Genomic DNA, 22333 nt, shown 5'->3' with positions numbered 1-22333 from the left:
GGTATGCTGCGCCGCAATGCATGTCGAGTCTGTGTGCTTGGCGGCGAGTCTGTTCTTATATAGCCTGTGCGCTGTGGTTTCGGCGTTGGATTTGGAGGTTTATTGATTAGTCACTAGCAGCCATGGCACGGAAAGGGACCGACAGCACTGGAATATTGAGCTGCACGGCAATATGCGTGCAACATTTGAGATTGAAAAGTAGGGTAAGGGCGGGTAAGAGTACGCGGGCGATAAGAGTACGCATCAGCTGTTTTGGTTGCTTAGCAACGCGGGCTTGTCGAGTTCATGAAGTGACATGAAGCCGCCAGTGCGTGCTTGTCACCAACGGAACGTGGGCGTTGAGCGGCGACGCTGTTGAGTTTAAGGCGATGAATATTATTTTCGAGCGTTATGATATTATCATGGTATGGTACAATAATTTTGATATTTGGCAGTTGAGATCAGGTACATTTCCGTGATTGTTGTGGGAAACTTGTGAGGTTATCTGGGGAAATACTGTGCAGTGCAATATTATGTTTCCGAAGTTTTGCACAACGTTTCGGGGTTGTTTTGTGCGCGAATTGCATGTACGGTAAGAGGACGCACTGGTCAGGAGGGTAAGAGTACGCAGAATTATACATTAAATCGAATATACAGAAATATAAAATTATTAATATATCGCTCAATGACGTTTGTTTTGTAGGTATATCATCAATGGAGCACTGTGATGCAGATGCGTACCCGAAATTCTTCCAAATACAAGTTATTCTCCCTTTTGATTGTGTATTTTTTTTTAAAGAAACACACGACATGATTATTTCCTGATTTATAGACTTGAAATATTTATTTTAAGTATTTCTTTTTGGATACTAGAATTAACTTAAATGCCTTCTGAGTTTGAAGTTAAGCATTTGGACAGTACAAGCTGCATAGGTGTGTGTTCATATGCTTGCGTACTCCACCCGCCTGGTGTGCGTACTCTTACACACCCCATATAGTAAGAGTACGCAACTGCAGCGGTTCAGAAAATATCAGTTTTAGACCACTTCCATTTACGCTGAAGGATCGTTGCCCCATGGGTTGATGGCTAATTCAATGAACTTTAATATTCCCTATTTGCGATTTCTTTCTTTCAAATATTAAACAAATGAGAGCAAGAAATCCACTAAGTGCGTACTCTTATACGACTTCACCCTAGGTAAGACGGTGTTATAATTCATAAAATGGATTGCTCTGTTGTGATAGTTTAACTTTAAATGTACTCGTACCAGTCGTACCTATAACCGTATATCATTAAGTGAATGGTACGCTTTATAAAATGGATCGCTAAAAATGAAAGAGAACCTCACTTCAAAAGTTTTATAGTTACTTCATCTCAGCGACAGAAAAATTGCATCTAATGTTGTGTGCACCGTCCCATGTTCCTGGGAAGAGTCAAGAGAGGCGTCCATCCTGGCTAACCAGTTGTTGATACTGTTCTGACTGCGCCACGTAATGCTTCTCCGCGGACTGGTGCCGTTATTTCGTCATTATGAAGTCGTTATTGCGCGTTCTCACTAGCTGCTGGCCGCTCCCGTCCCTATAAAAACGAGAAGTGACGCCACAGCTGCGAGAAGTGACGTTCCAGTCGCCACGACACCGCATCATGAACATGATTATGTCGTCATGGCAACATGGGTCGCAATCGCTTCGAGAGAAGGCAATAGAATCTAACCAGAGATGCAATTCTCTGTAGACAATGTATCTGGATGAACACCTAGAAAAGAGATGAGCGATTTTAAAAGCGGGATTCCAGATTGAATGATGGTCGTTTTTCGCAATCGCTTGTAACAATTGCAATGCCTTTAGGTCGCCATACCGAAACAAGCTCAATTTTGATTCTTTTCCGCCCGTCACCTGCGGTCCTGCGTGATACATCTAAAAACTTTTTATTTCGATCAGTAGCAATTAAATGCTGAAGCGCAGACATCTTCCTTTTCAGACACACGCGCAGACATCGTTTTCTTTTTTCAGGAGTTGTGTGAAATTGATGCCCGGAGAGGTACTGAAAACGGCGAGTCGATATTCGCAGCCGTTTCTGATTTACCTGCGAAAAACCGCAGAGCGGCTTTTTGGTCACCCCCCCCCCCCCCCAAGGGTCGCGGGTTATAAGAACAGACTCGCTGCCAAGCACATCGGCTCGATGTGTATTGCGGCGCAGCATACCTACCAGTACCGTCTGTAATGTGTAGCGCGGCTGTGGCCGGTGCGCTGCGGTACAGTCTACCTTCCAGTGAGACGGCGGGCGGACTCGGCCCTACAGCAATGCTCATTGCGATCACCGTGCACCGAACATACGGATACCACGGGCTTAGGGCATTGTACCCGAGCTCTGGAATTCAAACTCAAAAGCTCAGTCAATATGTGGACTCATGTATATACATACAGTGTGGATTATATAAGAGATTCCGTTTGCCTACACTTTTATAAGTAAAGCTAAGGTGGTACAAATAAGTGATATCCAGATCCCATAAGCTCCTATCTTTTATCTAATTTTTCCGATGCCTTTGATTTCAGTTGCAACAGACGCGTCCATTTTTCACGTCCGTCGGCCCGGCCCGCCGCCCCCTCCTACACATCCGGTCTGCAGCCGGATCACCACTGTCGGCCAGCCATGGGCAGTGCGCCTGCGTCGGATCGACACGTGTTGCATCAGCGACGCGTCGAGCCGTCGGCGTCGACGCGTCGAGTCCGACGGCCGGCGCGGCGCACGTGCGGATCACGCGGCGGGTCTGGGCAGCGGCGCCGGTGTTCAAATCTCGTCTCGCTTCAACCGTGGTTCGGCCGAGACTGACGTGTCGTCTTGGCCGGAGGATGCAGGTCGAGCTGGCAGAGGGTCGGCCGTCGGCACGGCGCCGCCGCCGGTCGATCGATGTCGGCCGTGCCCCGGGGCGATGGCGAGGGCGGCCGGGGGCTGCGCGCTCGGCGTCCGTCCGCGCGGCACGCCGGTCACCTTGTGCCGTCCTCTGACACGGACCCCGCCGCCGGCGCCGCCGCTGCCGGAGACGGAGACGGTCACACAGTGAACCGCGGTCCGTGCCGAGACACACATGGAGAACGGAGAGGTGCCCGCCGAGGCTGACGGCCTCATGGGCAAGAAGCGCAAATACTCGCCGACTGTAGCGAGTGGTGCCGACGCAGCGCCGACCAAACGTGAGTGACCCGGCGCCCGGCCGGGCCGGCCCGGACTCTGTGATCAGTCGATAGATGGTGATCGATATTCGGTGCGTGAGGGACCTTCTTGATTGGTTGACATCATATGAAACGGTTTGGTTATTTAACCTTGGCAAATGCTGCAGACTCATTCAATAATATTTATTTACCCTATCAGCTATCATTATCGGTGTTATGTAAATTTACTGTTCTTTTATATGCCAATGAACCGCAAGTCACATGTAAGATGTTTATTCGGTTCAATCATTTACTAACGTATACGCTAATATACGTTGAGATTTGATTGAGATTTGATTTGATTGATTTGATTAAGGTATGCGTATGACAGGGCATATTTTAACACACTGACTGCGTCCCATTTTGGGACGCAGCCCCCTGCCTTTGGGACGTAGTCCTCGCGAAATTTGGACCACTGCGTCCCATAATTGCGAATTTCGATACTGGCCAAAAGCAATTACAACAGCCCGCTCCCAATATCCCGCTTCCTGCCCCTCCACCAGCACAGTACACAATGACACATGTATCTGTCAGTACATTATCGCACTTGCATTATATACCTACTATTTCGCTTGCAATGTGCCCTTTCCGATCGAAGCATGTGCCCTATGGCACCTTTGGGACGCAGTAAAAAATCCTTAAAATATGCCCTGGCGTATGAGATTTAGGATATAGCCTAAATCTCATTCAAACTAAAATGCCATGACGATTACAGCATAAATTATTATAGATATACTGTATTTCGGTCACACGCTGTGATGCATGACAAGTTTCATTATTAGGCGTTGATATTCTAGGATTAGTTGAAAGGAGATAAATTGTCTTGCAAGCCATTTCGTGGTTGCTTGGATCTTCAAAAGAATAAGCATTGCTATCCCTCGCATTTAATTGGGGGAGGGTCGAACGAACCCCCCTCGGTTTTTCAGGATAACTCGCGCAAAAAGCGGCCGAGCGCAACGAAAAGTTCAGTGCCCTCAAGATGAGCAACTTAAAATTTTCTTATTTTTTCTCTTAAATCTAATTTTCTCTTTAAATTTCATAGTCCTACCGACCCAAATGACCTTTGACCTAGCTATGACCTATTTCTCGAGACCGTGTTTTGCCGGAATAGCGATTCGGCGTATGTCGGCTCGCATTATCCGCGGGTTTGCAGTCTTGTTGTGGTTTTAAACGTTCAGACACGTGAACTGATGTTGGTCTCATACATTATGGTTGGTGCTAAGGTCACGTAAAGGTCAGGTCAGGTCATTGACCTTTGATGACCTTGTTTAACTTTTTAGAGATCGACATGTTTCTAGGAAAGTTTTGGAGCTGATTTCGAATTTGGCAACCATTTCAGCATTTACGAAGTAATTTTTGGTGCCTTCTTAACCCACGAGCCGCGGGGGGCAAAAAGTAGCCCCCCTTTACCTTTTGTGGAATATCTCCGAAACCTGTTGAGCTACGACTGTAAAACTTGGCATAGCTTCAAATGAATACTCAGGCAATATTTGAGGAAAGTTTGGTGGTTGTAGCGCTCAAGATGACGTCACAGTGTGACGGCATAAAGTTTTGTCGTTTTCCGATATGGACCGTTTCTGATGTCGCTGAGCATGAAACTCAACTGTAGTCTGTAAATGAACTAGACACTAGACAGCACCTGCTGTCATCCTTAAACAACTAAGTACACTTCCAATTTGTTCCTGACCAATAATCGGTCCTTTATATTCAGTCTCACATATCGGCTATAGGTATCGTGAGGAAACGGAGAGTCGCAAATCTATAATTTGACTTCTGACGTCACTGTGACGTCATTTCAAATGGGATCGACATCGAATCTGGACATAACCTTGGCTAGGTGTTAAGAAAGATGTGTGCAAAGTTTCGCTTTTCTGTCTTTTCGCGTTGCGACGATATCGTTGCAGAGGTAAAGGGGGGCAACTATATGCCCCCCTCCCAGCGGCCGGTGGGTGGCGTGCATGCCCAGCGGCCGCCGGCTTAACATGTTCAGAATCTGTCAGTGGTGGTTGACACCTTACTATGAAAACCCAGCACGACGGATATTCGCTAACGTCAAAAAGTCTAAGGGATATTCAAATGCATTAGTAACTCAGAATCCAAACAAATGCAGACTTGAAATTGAATATCTCCGAATTAAAGCATTTCTCGATGTTTAAGTGCCCAAACCAGTAATTACAAACCAGGCACCCCAATTTGGCTATCGTGGGATGATCGGATGATCACTTTAAAACATACTCTTTGTGTAGCAGTTTGTTAGTGTATGAGAATGCCTTCAACGAACGGGGCTCCCCACGCGCCAGCTTCTTCGATCTTGTCCAATGCATTGTTAGTTTGTTTTGGAGTATTTGTCCGCGTCTTTATTGGTTATGGCGATGAAACTGAATGTTATCCGTCTATGCAGAGCATTCTGCATCTGTAGTGATTTGCTCGTAAGGGCTCATGCGGTCCTGTTTTCGCTAGAAATAACACTTATACCTACCAGTTCACTTTTTTAAAATGCATATATGTAGCTTCTTTATGGTTTTAATAAAAGGACGTCACTTGGACGGTTTCGTAAAACATAACAAATGTCCCGACATAGACCTCTACATACCCTAGTTCCCGAGATATAAAGTTTTACTTTTAGGGCCACTATGCAATACGCCAGATTCGAGTGTCCAGTCCAGGTATGTAGAGGTCTATGGTCCCGATTTTTTTTTAATGAACCATTGCGGTGGAATCCATGAGTTACATATACCTATCTTTCACTATGCACAATGCACATAATGGTGTCACTGGAAGGATTCTTCGTCAGTCACCCATTCTTCCATGGGCGCCAGTACGATACATTGCCATTGTGTACGCTGAAATAAAAAACAGCGACCACTTTCCCCGGATATGCAACTGGACTCCCGTCCAATACAGAATATGGCGAGCGACGGACGAACGGGGCGGCCGCTAGGGTCACGACACTGGCTCGTGATATCGGGGGGGGGGGGGGGGGGTCGGTGGGTCAGGGGTAAGCGTGTCGGTGGGGCACGACAGCAGCCTTCAGCCAGCGGTCATCACCGACGACGACAAATGATGTCGCTGTTGAATCCATCGACAGACAGTGACGTTCTTTTCCCGAACACAACTGAATGTCGCAATCCGGAAATAATCCAGCGACAGACGTTAATGTAGCGTGATTTATATCCTTGACTTTCAAATCAATGACATCGCCGTGATAGCTGGACGTGTTTGGACTTAGGGATATGCCATGATATCACATAGCATCGCCACTTAGAGTGTGATTGTGATGTTAACCCTCGCCCGTATTAACCCCCTCCGTTGGACCCCTCCCCACTTGCCGTTTGGCCCCTGATCGAGCTAGAGCTTCGCGGAAAAACGAGTGTGTTACCTGTGACGACAGGAAGCCGATGATACCCAACTTCAAGGTCCTAGGTCATTGGTTGACCTTCCAGGTCAGGTCAATGACCCAAAAGTCGGGAAAATCGGGACTTGTTGGTATGTCATAAAGTGCGGCTGTTATAGGTTTCTTTTCGGGGTGCTGATGCATACCATGTTAGTTTTGATCACAGATGCTGTCTTCATGCATTTAGGCCAGGCCGGGTCAGGTCAGGTCAGGTCAACCAATAGGAGTCCTGCCGGGTATTCGTAGTACCTACGTGTCAACTGTCAACCACCTCTGACAGCTTCGTAACATGTTACGAAGGCACCAAAACTATGTTGTAAATGTTCAAATGGTTGCTAAATTCGAATTCAGCTCCAAGAACTAGCCTATAAACATGTAAAACTCGAAACATTTAGCCGAGGTCATCAAAGGTCAGTGTCAGTGACCTGATCTGAGCTTCAAGTGACCTTTACACCCACCCTTATGCATGGGACCGACATCCTATCACATGTTTGAATGCTTGAAACCACGAAAAGACTGCAAACGCGCGGCTACTGCGAGCCGACATACGCCGAATCGCGACTCCGGGCAAACATGGTCTCGAAAAGTAGGTCACAGCCCACAGGTCAAAGGTCATTTAGGTCAGGGTCATTAACTTTTTAGGTTAGGTGTAAAATTGAATAATGCGAAGGTGCTGAAAATCTCGTCACAATCGGCTGCTTTTTACGCGAGTTATTTGCGAAAAACCGGGGGTGGTTCCGTTCCGTTCGACCTCCCCCTTTACGGGCGAGGGCTTAAGCTCCAATTGTGGTTCTTGCGCTTATATTTTTTTTCACAACCTTGCCATCTAAATTGGCTCCACTTGAACTTAGTGGCAATGCATGTGATCATTTATTTGGAAATGTGCATGCATTATATCTGAGCATACAATCGATAGATCGTCGGTACTCGGTATAGATACTTTCACATATAAGTTTTCGATGTAAGTACGTGCCTACCCTTTTAAGCTTTACCGTGTAGAAATATTAGTTTTGAGGCGGTTTTTAGATGAATTGGCACCTGAAATTTTGCAGCTATTAGCTCTTCCATGTTTATATCAAAGCTATTTGTGTTATTCGTCTGGTAACAACTTACCACGGCTCTGACATCGTTGATGCGTCCATTCATAACACTAAAATCAAATTTATTTAAGTTGAAAACAAACATTTATCTACATATTTTGTTGTCCCCTTGAGACAAACCCTATAATCAGCAAATTTATTTAGGTATGTTGATGCTTGCGCGCATAGTGCATGGTGCAGGTATAGCATCGTCTGCGCATGTTAGTAAAACAGGCCATTATATCGGTATACGCCTCGCCGCCATACACAAGACGCTAAAACATCTCATTGGTTGTCGACTGACGATCCAATCTACTGTCTGTCACTCAGTGACAGTTATTGTCGACCTTCACCCAGTCACCTGACAGCTGCCACCGGACCTGTCACCTTCGCTGGCAGCCCGGAGGCAACGGACGCATGCTTTCGCTGCCCCGTAAATACCGTGAGATATAGTGCGATGGTCACGCAAAACAGTCGGTTACACAGCCGCGGTAAGTATGTAGGGGAGAGTGGGGCAAAGTGGACACCCGGGGCGAAGCGGCCACCCATCGTTTTAGCCCTTCATAGCTGGCGTCAGTTCCAATTTACGGTTTCCAATTATACTTCTCTTCACGGTCGTTCTAATGAACCAGACCGGGGTTTCAGGCCCATCACCATTGTTTTGTGAAACGCGGAAAAGCATTTCTTGCCAGGTTACCAACTATGTTTACAATTTTTAAATGTTATGTTATTCCATAACCGTTTGGAATTTTTATAAGCGTTCTTGTCCATGCATGTCCATGGCTATCGTACATGTATTCTACCAATTTTAATGTTTTTTACCCCACTAATAGCTAAGCTGGAATATTTTTGTCTCGGACGGTATGCGCGGGGCAAAGTGGCCGGGGCAAAGTGGCCACCCCCGAATTGGCCATAAGTTGCTTCCATCTGGATAAAAAAACATTATTTATATTCAAATGTGTCGGCATGCATTCATCTTGGCCACTTTTCAGTTGCATGAGTTACCAAATAAAGCAATTAAATGTTTATTTTCATGGAAATCCCTTCTTTGTTTACCTACAGGTGGAAGATGATAAAGTAAACACCCATCCTCGCTTAACCTTGTCACCATCAAATACCCTAGTCGTACGCGAGGCAACTATTTTGTTTCTCATATCGGGACTTGAGAAGACGCCGGTGGCCGCTTTGCCCCAGGGTATGGGGCAAAGTGGCCAATATGCATAGGTTTAAAGTTTTGTCAATATTTTTCATATGTGAACGCCTTTGGAAATAAAACGCAGTTGAAATAAAAGGCAACTTAATTGGGATCACATGGGATCACATTGGTATAGAAAGAATCTTTCCAAGTTTAAAAATCAAGCGTTGGCATCGTAAGAAGCGTTAGGGTGGCCGCTTTGCCCCACTCTCCCCTACATACAGTCGTCTGTCCGTGCCCCCGCGGACCGTGCGGAAGGCTGTCGTCCGTGGGCCGTCCGTGGATCGTCCGTGGGCCGTCCGTGGATCGTCCGTGGATCGTCCGTGGAATCGTACCAGCGGAAACCAATGGAACATGCCGGATGGCTGCGGCTAGTGTTACATTCAGCCGCCTGTCCCGTGAGACGTGCACCCGGACGTCGTGATTCATGAGCTGAAAGGTGCGATGCAGCACGTGCTGAAATCGCCTTCCGGGAGGATGGAATTCCTTCGGTCAATATTCGTTCGGGAACTTCTATCTTCATGTGCCACGTGACAGAGTCTGGTTACTATTCCTATAGCCGTTTTGTAGTCAGCGCTGACATAAGATTCCACCTCGATAAGTAAACGATCCCTAGCCCACTGACCTCGCCGTGACCTCTCCTCTCCTAGAGCATGTGCCACAGCAGAGCGCCATGTGCCGCAGCTACTCCTAGTGACCTCCGCTGACCTCTCCTGCCCGAGGTCATGTGGCGCAGCAAAACGGCAGGTCATATACCCGGCAGATCTGCAGGCCATCGACCTTACCTTGACCTCCTCTCCTCCTTCAGCTCATGACACCCAGCTGCTCTTCAGTCAATTGACCGTACCCTGACCTCTTGTCCACAGGTTATGTGCCACATCAGAGAGGCAAGCTATGAGCCCAGCTATTTCTCTGGAAGTGACATCAGTCATTGCCCTGACCTCTCCTCCCCAGGTCATGTGGCGCAGCGGTACGTGTTCGCCGTGCTTGGCTGCATCGGCATGTCCATCACCTACGGCCTCAAGGTCAACTTCCACGTCTGTATCGTCACCATGATCAACCACACGGCGGTGCGTGCGGCCGGCAACGCCTCGGGACACGCCAGTTCGGCTCACTCGGCCGCCAGCGAGTGCGCCGAGCCCGGGCACAACGACACGGAGATGGCCGGATCCAACCTGGTGGACGTGAGTGGCGCTGAGAGCGGTGCTTTGAGAATTATGCGACTTTATAAACAATGCGTTCTATATAATTACAAAATCAATAAATCGTGTTTTCGCAATTTGCTCATTTTGTTCCTTATGACATGCTAAGTGCTTAATTGCTGATTAATTTTAATTTGGTTAGGTTTGGTAAATGTTTATGATACATCAATCGTAGACGGTTGACGCCTATTTTACCGCAGAGATGGCTCTTTCTTAAATTTGTCTGACCCGTTTTCTCTCCCGCCAGGGCCCGTTCACGTGGGACGCCATCATCCAGGGCGTGCTGCTGGGCTCCTACTTTTACGGCTACCTGGTGACCCAGGTGCTGGGTGGCCGGCTGGCCGAGCTGCTCTCCGCCAAGTGGACGTTCGGCGTCTCTGTGTTCCTGAACGTGTTGCTGGCGCTGCTGACCCCGCCGGCCGCCTGGCTCGGCTGGGGATACCTGCTGGCCATCCGCATCCTCCAGGGCATGGTCGGAGTGAGTATAGTGGTGGATATGTGGAGGGATGGTCTGTTAATTGTGAGTGCTTCAATACAGGCGCATTCGAGAAGCATTTTTGGAATGAGTGCAACGCACAACGTCAATTTTTTTGTCACGTTCTTCTGAAGACGTGATGTCAAATGAAAATTGTTGGACTTACCACATAAGACGGCATTTTTTCTTCAAATTGGCATTGTTTTAGATCGCGTTCCTACTTATCGTCTGTCACTGTTCACAGGGAGTGACTCTGCCGGCTACTCACGTTCTGCTCTCCAAATGGTCCCCGGTCAATGAACGGAGTCGGATCTCATCGCTCGTTTACGCAGGTAGGCACTATCTTACGACTGCATGAAATCGTCCCCGACTCCTTTCCTTCCACAACCATCGACTGACACCTGAGGAAGCCTGTTCGAGTTTTCAAGATGCCGCATTGCTACCCCGTGACACCGAGCTGCCACCCCATGTCTCACCCCGTGACTGCCAAGTGCCAACTGACACGTGTCGTGAACCCGTGACTGGCCAACTGACACGTGTCGTGACATCGTGACTACCATCTGACCCGTGTCATCAACTCGTGACACCCGACTTCCCAGCTGACCCCATGTGACGCGAATGCCCAGCTGGACCGTGTCATCACCCCGTGCCACCTGACTACCTGGCTGACCCGAGACCCGCGTCATCACCTCGTGACACCTGACTGCCTGGCTGACCTGTGTCAGCGACCCCATCAGACGCTGTCGACGGCTGTCTGCCGGCCGGCCCGATGCTGTTTGGATTGGCTCCGATCGGGCACGATAACCCGGTTCCCAGGTCCATCACTGCTGGCGGAGCAGCCGTGGGCCGGACTCCCTCACACCTGTCTGAGTCCCAGCACTATATTTAGGCTCCCCTTACCAGAATAACTGGTAGAGAATAGCTGGTAAAGTGTGATTTATTGACAACGCCGAACTAAATCGTAATATCCTCCACCGGAGTGACGGTCTTGCCAGCCAGCGCCCTCCTTAATTTCCACTTACATCCCCACCTCCGTACTTATTTCTCACCGTTCCTCTTCGCCCTGCTAGATCCCCGGTCTTACCAGTCTATCTGCTTTCACCGTTTTCCTATCTAGCAGCTGTTGGCCGACGTTAGCCATCCATTGACTCATGACTGTCATCTCTTGCAGTCAGCTGACAGCTGGCTCGATCCACCGTATAGCAACACGAGCTACCACTAACCAGCTGACTACTAAAGAGTCAACAATTACGCGCTTAAGAGGGCTGTTTGATGTTATGTTAAGCATGTGATACATGGCTGTTTATTTATTCAAGCAAACAGTGGGCATGTAACAGTCTGGTCCGACGTACCTTGCAAGACAAAAGCTGAGTGTTACTTATTATTTCACTCGGTAAAATTTGTATCAAAGTCTTAATGCCACCACCTGTGGAAAGTCTACCTATTCCTCCATGCCAAAACGGAGGGCATCGCGAGACGGCGATTTACATAATCAGCCGTGACTCTTCAATTAATTATTTTTTCACTGGATCGCGGCGGTTTCTATTATTGCTGGAACACCAGTGCCAAATTGATAACACTGAAAACAAGAGCACCTGTTCGGCACTCTATTAAACGGGTCACAAGTTGCAAACTCCTCGTTCCGAAAATGTCGTGCATTTTATTGGTGGTTCAGGCTGTACGGATCTCTACGCCTGCATCTTTTGCCCAAGACCTCGTCATCTAGATCATGTATATTGTATAGTCTTGTATACTTGTATAGTATTGTATAGCCTCATCAATGTAGGTATCGAATGATGCGTAGTGACAGTGCAGTGAGTTTATATCATTACGTGACCAGCTCCCCCTCCCGTTCCGTGCTGACCGACCCTTGTTGCCCCTCCCCCCCGCCCGCCAGGTATGTCTCTGGGCACGGTCATCTCCGTGTCGTTCACCGGTCTGCTCGCTGCCGTCCTCGGCTGGGAGGAGGTGTTCTACGTCCAGGGCGGACTGTCGCTCATCTTCGTCGTGCTGTGGTTCGTCTTCGTGTACGACTCGCCCGAGAAACACCCCTGGATATCCGACACGGAGACGGCACTCATCAACCAGGACAGAGGAGACTCGCACGGACCTGTGAGTACGAGGTTTGAAGGTTTGCGAGCACGAGTGAATGAGGACAATTCAGCCTGATGATTCCTCGAACAACAGAACTTGTTAAGTTTTTTCAGTTTTTTAAATATTAATTGATATAACGAATTGTTGACTGCCAGTTGTGCGATATTTATAAATTGATAGCAGTTACTTTAAAAGCGCATTGTATGCTAAGTACCTACAGCAGTGGCGGCGGAACACCTTCAATTAAGGGGGGGGGGGGCACTGCCGACTTTTGGTCCCATTCTTTCCATGCAACGCCCATAGGGCTAATGTTAAAATGCCAAAATCAAAGAGGGCACGGTGCCCCGGTGTCCCCCCCCGTTCCGCAGCCTATGAAGTACAGATTAGCAATGCATTACATTGGCTCTACCGCAAATAACAATCGATCATAGGAAAAACATGTCAACCGGTTCACCGTCGCGCTGACCCGCTGTTTTTGTCCTCCGCTGTGACAGAGTCCTCCGCTGCCATGGAGGGAGATAATCAAATCTCTGCCCTTCTGGGCAATCATGATCTCGCACACCGGAAGCAACTTTGGCTGGTAAGTGTGTAATATGTTTAAAACTGTCATATTATTTGTTTTGCTTTCATCATTATAAGAATTTAACGATATATGTCTGAGTTATTCCTACGCACAAATATAGGTTTCTTCTTCGATGAGTGGATATATCGGTGCTAGTAAAGCATTCACGACTGTTCGACAGGTATATGATCCTGACGGAGCTGCCGACATACATGTCGACCATCCTGGGCTTCGACATCGCCTCGAACGCGGTGCTGTCGTCGGTGCCCTTCCTGGTCATGTGGATCTACTCCATCATCCTGGGTAACGTGCTCGACCACCTCGGCTCCAAGGGCATCATCACGAGGACCACCAGCACCAAGATCGCTACTAGCATCGGTGAGTGGCAGAGGTGTGAGGAGCAAGGGCGGCGCAAGACGCACTGAGTCGATATCATATGGCGATACAAAGAAATTCGTACCCAAATAAAAAGATCACCATGTGCGGATCTGCAGATGCACAGCTTGTGAACGAGTCTCGCTATTAAATATTTTGCTGTGAAAAAATCAACGTTACGCTTGTTTAGCAATAAAGCAATTGCAAGGACTTATAGCTAATTTTTTATATTATAAGGTAGCTTAACCGACGACTGCGAATCAAGAAACGCCAACGTTATGTTTAGGCCTTGCCAACGATCACGCTGCAATGACGAAATACCGTCTATAAATATAAAGTGTCTAATGGCTTGTCACCTTTTAGGCCGCCAGCCAGGCTTACCTACAGGATAAACAGCGTCAGGGCTTTCATAGAGCCAAACGAGCTTAGAGTTCAGACAAGCTGCCTTCTGAATAGTACTTGAGAAGTCAAATGTCTAATGAAATCTTTATTCTGATCCATTTTGACTGGTGCATCGTTTTTAATGCTTGATGAATCGCAAGCCATGGTCGATGGCCAAAATTGACGATCACTTCGGCCTGGTTTTAACGATTGGGTTGGCGCTGTGAAATGAAGTCTCTGATTTCAACGGCGTTCGGCCGCCGCTGTGTAATGACGTCACGCTGGGCTGTTTCAGCGGCGTTTGTGCCGGCGCTGTGTCTGGCCGTGGTGACGTACGTGGGCTGTCAGACGGCGCTGTGTAATGACGTCTCTGATTTCAGCGGCGTTTGTGCCGGCGCTGTGTCTGGCCGTGGTAACGTACGTGGGCTGTCAGACGGCGCTGGCCGTGTTCCTGCTGACCATCGCCACTGGCGCCATCGGCTCCATGTACAGCGGCTTCCTCTCCAACCACATCTCCATAGCGCCCGCCTTCGCAGGTCAGCGGACTGGGGGCGCCTTGTAGAATCGGGGTTCGGGAGAGAGAAAGATATGAGAGCCTTCGCAGGCCAGCAGGCTAGGGACCTTACACCTTAGTGGGACCTTACACTTTACAGCATCGGTAGGGAAATATGGGGGCTAGGAGGACGGTGGGACTGTTCAGAATCGGGAGCGAGGGATATGAGAGCCGTCGCAGGTCGGCAGGCTAAGTGGGCAGTGGGACCTTACAACTCAGGATAGAGATGTATGAGAGCCTTTGCAGGTCAGCGGGCTGGGTGGTGCTGGGGCGCTGGGGGCCTTACGTATACAGCATCGGTAGGGAAATATTTGAATGAGTGAAATATTGGGGGGCCGGGGGGGAGGGCTAAGTTACGGTGGGACCTTACAGCATCGGGAGAGTTCGCAAGTTAACAGGTTACTTTTAGCACCGGGAGAAGGAGATATGGGAGCCTTCGTAGGTCATCAGGCCATGCCAAGACCAATGCCATGAAGAGACATTACAACTTCGGGAGATCGCTGTGACCGAGGGGACAGGCCGTCGGGCACCAGCTGTCTCAGACACGTAGAAATGGCTCAAGGGGCCAATACTGATACCGATACCCAAACTTCTAAAATTCTATTGATGCATTCTATTGTCGACAAAAAAATACGCCGCCCGATCTCGGATCACGGCGTCTTTGCGGATCGTCTATTTTCATCACCCGGGCACGACGCCACTGGCTGCCGCGCGACTACATAAAAAAGCTGCAGGGCTGGCGCAGCGTTCCAGTGGGCTGCAGTCACCGCCTACCTGCACCTATCGACCCTGAGACCTGCAGAGAGAGAGAACGGTGCCATTGATCGGCGTTCTGGCAGCCGGTGGTTGGCGCCGCTCGGTAAACACCGGCCTCGACTGGCGTGCGACGCACCGAGAAATGGGCAGACGATGCACAGACGGAGCGCCGCGCTGAAATTTCATATCCGGCTCCGTCAGTATGGATGAGGTCATTTCGAGTTGATTGCGCTGCGGGTCGGTGACAGGATGGCTGATTATCTAGGTGAATTAAGATAGATAAGCGGCGAATGTTGCAAGCACCCCCGAAGTAAGACATTCTAATGAATTTCCGGGATTAGCCGACAGGTGAGATCTTTTATAGGAAGCCTGAGTGCTTAGTGGCGCTACTTTACTGTGTATTATAACATGCCGGCCAAACAACAATGCTTTTTACATGGGCAGTGGGCACTATTTACAGGGGCGGATCCAGCCGATCCGTTTGGGGAGGGCAAAAGTTTAGCCGACCATCGGCGACCCCGACCCACCACCACGCCAGTGACCAAGTTACTTCACAACGCCAGTTACACCATCTTACCGTAAGATGGTGTAAAATGTCTTATGTTAACCAATAACCCGTGCCCAGCCGCGCTGGGGCTCCTGGATTTTCACGCCCCTGGTGGATGTTTAAACACCCGTCCCATATCCCTTCTAACTCGGCTCCTGGGCCACGTAGCAACACGCGGTAGGCGGCGTTTGAAAGAGTGTCAAACATAATGACCAAATTACCCCAGTCACTTTTAAGGTCAGGTCAGATGTCAGATCACCAGAGCCCATCAAAGGTCAAATCCCGATAATATTTAGATCTAGTTTCGACAATTTTTGAAGAACTGGCGCATAACTCGGAAACGAATAGAGCTAGAGCGCCCCAGAAAAGCTAATTTGATAGCACTGTTACTGCTCTTTCTGGATAATTTGCTCAGATTGGACCTATGATCAACGGTTTAGCCTCCAGGGGAAACTGCCATACCTAATACCTATTTATTATATACTATTTTTACGGGAACGGATTTTCTGCGATGGGCGCAAAATGACCTTTGCAGTCGACGCGCCCTAAAGCCCCAATAAACAAACGATTTTCTGCGATAACTTTTGAATCAAACCTTGTGCGATCGTGGTGCGATCTTACTTTTACCGGCATCGTGTTCCTCTCGCGAAGACGCGTCGAATGAGTTATAATTTGATCTTAAAAAGTGAACTTACAACTTTGACATTTGGTCAAGTCATGACCTGGCCGGAAAAGGTCGTGTTGCATATCAGTCGATCCGTATCGTAAAGCTAAACACATCTAAGGTGTTTCTACTGCTCTAGAATGCCTCCAGCAGAAGTTATTAGCGAATTGCTGCAAACTATTGCATATCTTTCGTGACCTGAGATGATCTCAGGGACATAAGGAGGGGTCACGGGTGTTATTTTCCGGTTCACTGTGTGCTGTTTAGGTTGTAACTCGGTATTGTTAAGAGTGACGTTTCTTATAAATTTAGCACGAATGTTTGAAAGGGCGGATTGACGGGAGCCGGAGCCTACGCTAAGCAGAGCTTGTTGCGTAGAGCCCGACCCCTACCGTCCGATCGCGTAATTCCGGGTGACAGGAGAATTTAGTTTAACGTTTAACGATGCCAATGTTTTACGTGCCCTTCAAAGCCGGACACGGCCTGTCCCACTCCTGACTTTGACTGGCTGCGGCTGCTCCCACCAACCTCAGACCATCCCCGTCAGGAGTCTCAAATATCGAGCGCCGGAGCGACTCAAACCCGGGCTCTCACTACCGGGAGTCCACTGCTTTACCAACTGAGCTACCGGACAGGTTTGCCCAAAAAGGTGCCTTTCAATTTTCTCTTATTGACTTATAGCGGAGAGGTCGCAAAAATGACCTAGCCCTACAGGGTGGGGCAGCATAATCGGGAATGCTTTTTGGGCTCTGATCATGAGTAGGCATGGCATTATTTTTATAAATTATATTATGGCAATGAAACGCCCAAAAGTTGTGCATCATCTGACATGACTACATCCATGAGCATGCAACTTCCTGGAAAAGAGCAGCAAAATAGTTCGACGGTGCTCCAAGTGCTTTGCGCGCGCCCATAGACACTAATGTTAAACAAGTAAAACAAGAACATTTTGTTTAAAACCCTGCAATTCCACGTAAAGGTTGCTGGGCAGGTCAACGTGTTATCACGGACGATAAGGATTGTGTGGGGATACTTAGGACAACAGGTTAACGTAATCGTCGTAAAATAACTCTTAGCAGAGGACATACAAGATGACTCACTTGAATATAAGGAAGAAGCACTTGAGCATATTAAAAAGAAACAATGTTCAAAACTTCAGCGACAAAAAATCTTATCACCGACTGGAATACGATAAAAAAGAATGGCATGCCATATAGGGGATTGTATCGAGAATATTCCAGCGGTCATGCAAAGTAAACATCCTGTTGGGGTGATGGACCTATGGGTGGTCTTCAAGGGAGGTGCACGTGGTGCACCCTACTTCATCGAGCCCGGATAAAATGAGCACCTCTGGTAAATACAACCGCACTCTGGCAGACTCACGTGGAGCCGTCGGAAGAGAGGATCACTGACGGTCCAAATCACGTCTTACGAGGACTCTGTCCGTGCTGGTACTGCAGTGAGGACGACATGTTATTGTGTAGGGCACCTCCACCTGAGATGAACCAAAAACTTCTGGTCCTTCAACTCCGCCGATTTAAATCCGACCAAATTCTTTACATGGAGCGTTTTTTGGTAGAAGTTTAATGAACAACTTATCATTAGTAAAAACAGTCTTCAGTGCAAGGTACGAAGCTGATGGGCGATCATGGACAAGCAGGAGGTTGCACGTGCATGCGCGTGCTTTTGGACCCGCCTTGAGAAGGTCATCGACGCCGAGGGCGGTCAAATAGGATGAGGGATAGGTAAAAGGTGACCGATTGATAGGATGTTGCTAAAATAGTGCTTGGAGCTATATTTTTAGATTCATGACCAAATAATCCCGTTTGATATTTATTCCCGATTATGCTGCCCCACCCTGTAGGTCATCGATATAAACATCATGTGACTAACATTTTGTACATAGTTACTGTGCTGAAAGCTTCAAAGCGATCAGTCACTCGGTTTAGCTATGGCAAGCATTGGAACTGTTTTTAGGTTATGTCACTTGACGTACAGCTTTTAGTTACTTCGTGACCTTGAGAGACCTTGGTCTGACATTTTCAAAACATATGCAAAAAATAGGTATAAAATAGCGGCTAAGCACGTCGCCGTTTTTTTTTACGCGGAACGCTCCACAGCAATGAGGCTCCCAACAAATGACAAAACTGTGGATTGCTTAAGTAATTTCGAATATAGGGTGGTGGGCGTCTTACCCGACTGGGCATCTTGCCCCGTGTTACCCCACACCATGGCCATTGGCCACACTGCATATGCTTATGCATGCATTCAGTTCAGGGGGTTCAATCTAATATCAGCATATCGACTCAAAATATCAGCAGCCAGTGGTCAGCTCCTTCCTTCGGAATGGCCGTCACGGAAAGAAGCCCTGCTTTTCGTCCACATAAGCATCGACGCCGTATTAGATTTGCTCATCGCTGCATGCTTTGGGAGGGGCAAAAAGATAGTCTTGCCCACACGATTTGGCTTTGGGGAGGGCAAATGCCCATTTTGCCCTCCCCTGGATCCGCCACTGACTATTTATATCTATCAACTGCCTAGACATATCTGATAAACATCAACAGCCGCGTCAAAAATGACAAGTAACGCAATAAAGCTTTGGCAGCGAGTAGGTATATGACTTTGAAACATCACCTGGGGAGGCGCCTGTTACATCGTAGATAAGTTGGCGTCGTTTTATCTGAGGAACATTCTCATTTCTCCCTAACTCGCTCGCAGGTACTCTGATGGCCATCACCAACACTGCTGCCACCGTGCCGGGGATGCTGGTGCCCAGCTTCGTCGGCGCTCTCATTCACGAGGAGGTGAGTCAGGTGCACCGGTAATTGCAGAACAAACAAATGGTGTGACGGGCGCGGGAGCCGCTGATTCATCAAACGCGTCAGCCGTTTTCATGCACATCTATGTATGCCACTTGCATACAATTAGCGCAATCGACTTTTTCCGTTTAGCAATTTTACCTTAGCGTTCTTTTTCTTTCATGAGTCGTCGATTAGTCCAGCTTATTGGGCTATGCGCGGTTTCTGGGAGCGCTTCTGCGCACTGGAAAGGCCCTGGCAATTGGCCGTCCTTTTCGAGCACTGCGGCACAGCATAACTGCAGGCGCGCACTACCGCTGGCGCCATCTATCGTGCGATTAGTGAGCTGATTCGTGGGTGGATCATAGCACGTTTCAATTACAATAATTTACTCATCAAGTGTGCGTCTGTAACTGCCTCATTACGATTCATATTGGATTTTATTAAATACTTATCACAAGGAACGGCATCACGATCTAACTCCCCCGGGTACTCTTTCGGCCTCCAGAACACGGTGTCGCAGTGGAGGATCATCTTTTTCGTCACCTCGGGCCTGTTCGTGTTCCACGGCGTGCAGTACCTGCTGTTTGCGTCCGGCGAGGAGCAGCAGTGGGCGAAGGACGCCCGTCGGCGCGCAGTACCTCAGGAGGAGCCGGACTCGTCCCGGCACTGACCGGCCCCAGGGCCTCGGCAGGAAGGGACGCTGGGTGTCTGAGGATCTGCTGAGCTGTCGGCCGGCCGGCCGGCACTCCAGCCCTTAGGGTATGGACTATGGAGTGGAAATAGTAGTGCCGGAAAGGAGACGGCCATTGGCTTTCAGCTGTGCTGTGTCTGTCTGATCCTCTCTGTTCCCCCCCCTCTCTCTCTCTCTCTCTCTCTCTCTCTCTCTCTCTCTCTCTCTCTTTCTTTCTCTTTTTCTCTCTCTTTCTCTCTCTCTTTCCATCCGTTCCCCCTCTCACTTTTTCGCTCTCTCTTCCTCTTCTACACCAGAGAGGTACGTACCCCAGCCCCTCGGCGCCCCATAGCTCCCAATTAGAGGTAGCAATGTGTTTATTGCGTGCTGTAGTCTCCCTGCGACATATTTTAGGTGTTAGATGTTCGAGATTTAAGAGAACATTTCTAGAATTCTGATGGATTTCTGTTGTGTGTACGGTAGATGTATTATTAAAATGGTCGTGCTGCTTAGACCGTACCTACGCGTATTTTTAAAGGAAGTAGTCTCATTGCTGTTTTCATTGTTGATTATATCTTTTGTGGGCAACATTGTGATTGTGATGGGAGTGCAGGGGAGTGTCGTTACTCTGAATGATGTCTATACCTATATCGTTTATACTTATCCACATAATAGCTTGGTCCCTCATACGGCCCACGAAGGGTGGCGCCCTCTCGAGTCTGCCGGTCCTGCCAACTGCCGGCAACTTGGGAATCGCGTAACATGGCTTTCATTGTCGCTGCACCGAGCCACTCGTGCGCTGTGATGTGTCGCACATAAGATACCAAAGTCGTATCTTCGGACTTTGGTATAAATCCACAATACCGGTAGCTATTTGTGGATCCATGTTATCAGTATTGAAAATGTTTGGAAACAAAACTGGCGCAATTACCTACCAAACAGCATGTTATGCGTCTTGTGGTTAGTCAGTGTCTGTCGGTTTGGTTTGTGCGGTGTTCATGGAAAGGAGTGTTTTCATGGTAAGGTAGCCTCAGTTCTATTCATGTATTATATTTCTAGCCTGACCTCCATGCTGACCTTCGGTGGAGTTGATGGAGCTCTAAAGGGTCTGAAATTGGTGATGCTGTGGTCTTTCGACGTGTTTACTCACTGTTTCTCTCGTCTATCGACAAAAGCATGTGTGGGTCAAAGCTGATTGCGGAAACTGACTGCGACAGAGAGCATGAAAGAATGGGAGACTCAAACTGCATATGTAGAGGGACTGATGGAGACAGAGCGTGACTGAGAAGTGAGCCTATTAGGTTGGTGCTGTGTCCAAGCGCAGTGCTTGCATGTGCTGCAGCAACGTTTAATTGCATATAATTATACATACTCGAACAGTGTAGCCTAATTGGCGGAATCGTGCATCCAAGGGCTGTTTAATCAGGTGTCAAAAGGCCAGGCTGGCCCTAGCTGTACGTATAATATGCACCTGCACATTGTTGTGTAACACATCGCTTCTCGCGGCCGATCGTTGTGTGTGTGTAAGATGTTGGAAAATATACGTTTGGAAGAACGGGGCTATATGCAAATTACACGTTTTGTATGAGCTTAAAGGGACCCTCCCACCTTTACAAAAGTTAATGAATCGGCATGAAAGTGATGTCGCTCGGTTCAGAAAGAGCGAAAACGAATATCTACCAAATTTCACCGACAAATATTCACCGGTTTTCAAGATATTTGAATCAAAGTGCTGCAACTTTGAAATTAGATATTTTCGATTTGAGGCATTTTTCGATGTTGTGAGAAACCGGTAATTGCTAGCCAGGCCAGGGACCCCATTTTGGCTATCTCAACTCAAAACTAATGTTAAGGTGGGCTGGTCACTTTAAACATGTGTCAGCACAGTAGTCAAAAGTACCACAAACTGAGTTGAGGGTATAAAGGTCGGTCAGTCGAAAAAGTACCTTTTTGGATGTCTCGCGAGCCGAGCAACACGTGCTCCATCCATCCATCCACGGTACGTTGTCGAGCTGTGTGAGCAAAAAAAAAAAAAGATAACCGCTTAGAAGCACCGAAAGCAGCCATTGCTGATAACTTTACGTCCGCATTTATGCAGACCAAAGCTGCAAGACATCGCGAGCACTAAAACGAGCCTCATGACCCGACTACCGGGTGTCACGAGGTCTGTTGGGAGCGTCATAGTCGAGCCTCTCGGCTGCGACCGTAAATTCAACAACACGCCTACATGTCACGGACACGATGGGCGCTGATTCGGAACGCGGTAACACAATTGGAGCAGGGAAGAACAGGCTGAACCGAGACAACGGAATTGAATGGTATGGTATGGACTGGGGCGGTTAAGGGACGGGAAAACAGACTGGACGAATGGGACGAAACGAGCAGTCGGAATACGA

General features: G+C 48.3%; 1 protein-coding gene across 1 annotated transcript; it reads left to right on the top strand.

The window, feature by feature from the left end:
* Positions 1 to 2535: 2535 nt before the first annotated feature.
* LOC122371503 (putative inorganic phosphate cotransporter) lies at positions 2536 to 21492 on the top strand. Its single transcript, XM_043347883.1, has 10 exons — positions 2536 to 3171; positions 9812 to 10041; positions 10307 to 10537; positions 10779 to 10866; positions 12432 to 12646; positions 13123 to 13208; positions 13372 to 13568; positions 14327 to 14482; positions 19185 to 19270; positions 19773 to 21492. The coding sequence occupies exons 1-10, from the start codon at positions 3069 to 3071 to the stop codon at positions 19935 to 19937; spliced, it is 1557 nt and encodes a 518-aa protein (XP_043203818.1). The 5' UTR covers positions 2536 to 3068; the 3' UTR covers positions 19938 to 21492.
* Positions 21493 to 22333: the final 841 nt, after the last annotated feature.

Source organism: Amphibalanus amphitrite, unplaced genomic scaffold (assembly GCF_019059575.1).
Source record: "Amphibalanus amphitrite isolate SeventyFive unplaced genomic scaffold, NRLGWU_Aamphi_draft 000036F_arrow, whole genome shotgun sequence".
Taxonomy (NCBI): domain Eukaryota; kingdom Metazoa; phylum Arthropoda; class Thecostraca; order Balanomorpha; family Balanidae; genus Amphibalanus; species Amphibalanus amphitrite.
This window is presented reverse-complemented; position numbering and strand designations above follow the sequence as displayed.

Bases quoted from the DNA above. Each gene is read 5' to 3' on its own strand.
- LOC122371503 (XM_043347883.1), top strand. From the start codon at position 3,069: ATGGAGAACGGAGAGGTGCCCGCCGAGGCTGACGGCCTCATGGGCAAG. The intron at 10,042-10,306 runs GTGAGTGGCGCT...CTCTCCCGCCAG, and splicing joins CCGGATCCAACCTGGTGGAC to GGCCCGTTCACGTGGGACGC. The intron at 14,483-19,184 runs GTCAGCGGACTG...ACTCGCTCGCAG, and splicing joins CATAGCGCCCGCCTTCGCAG to GTACTCTGATGGCCATCACC.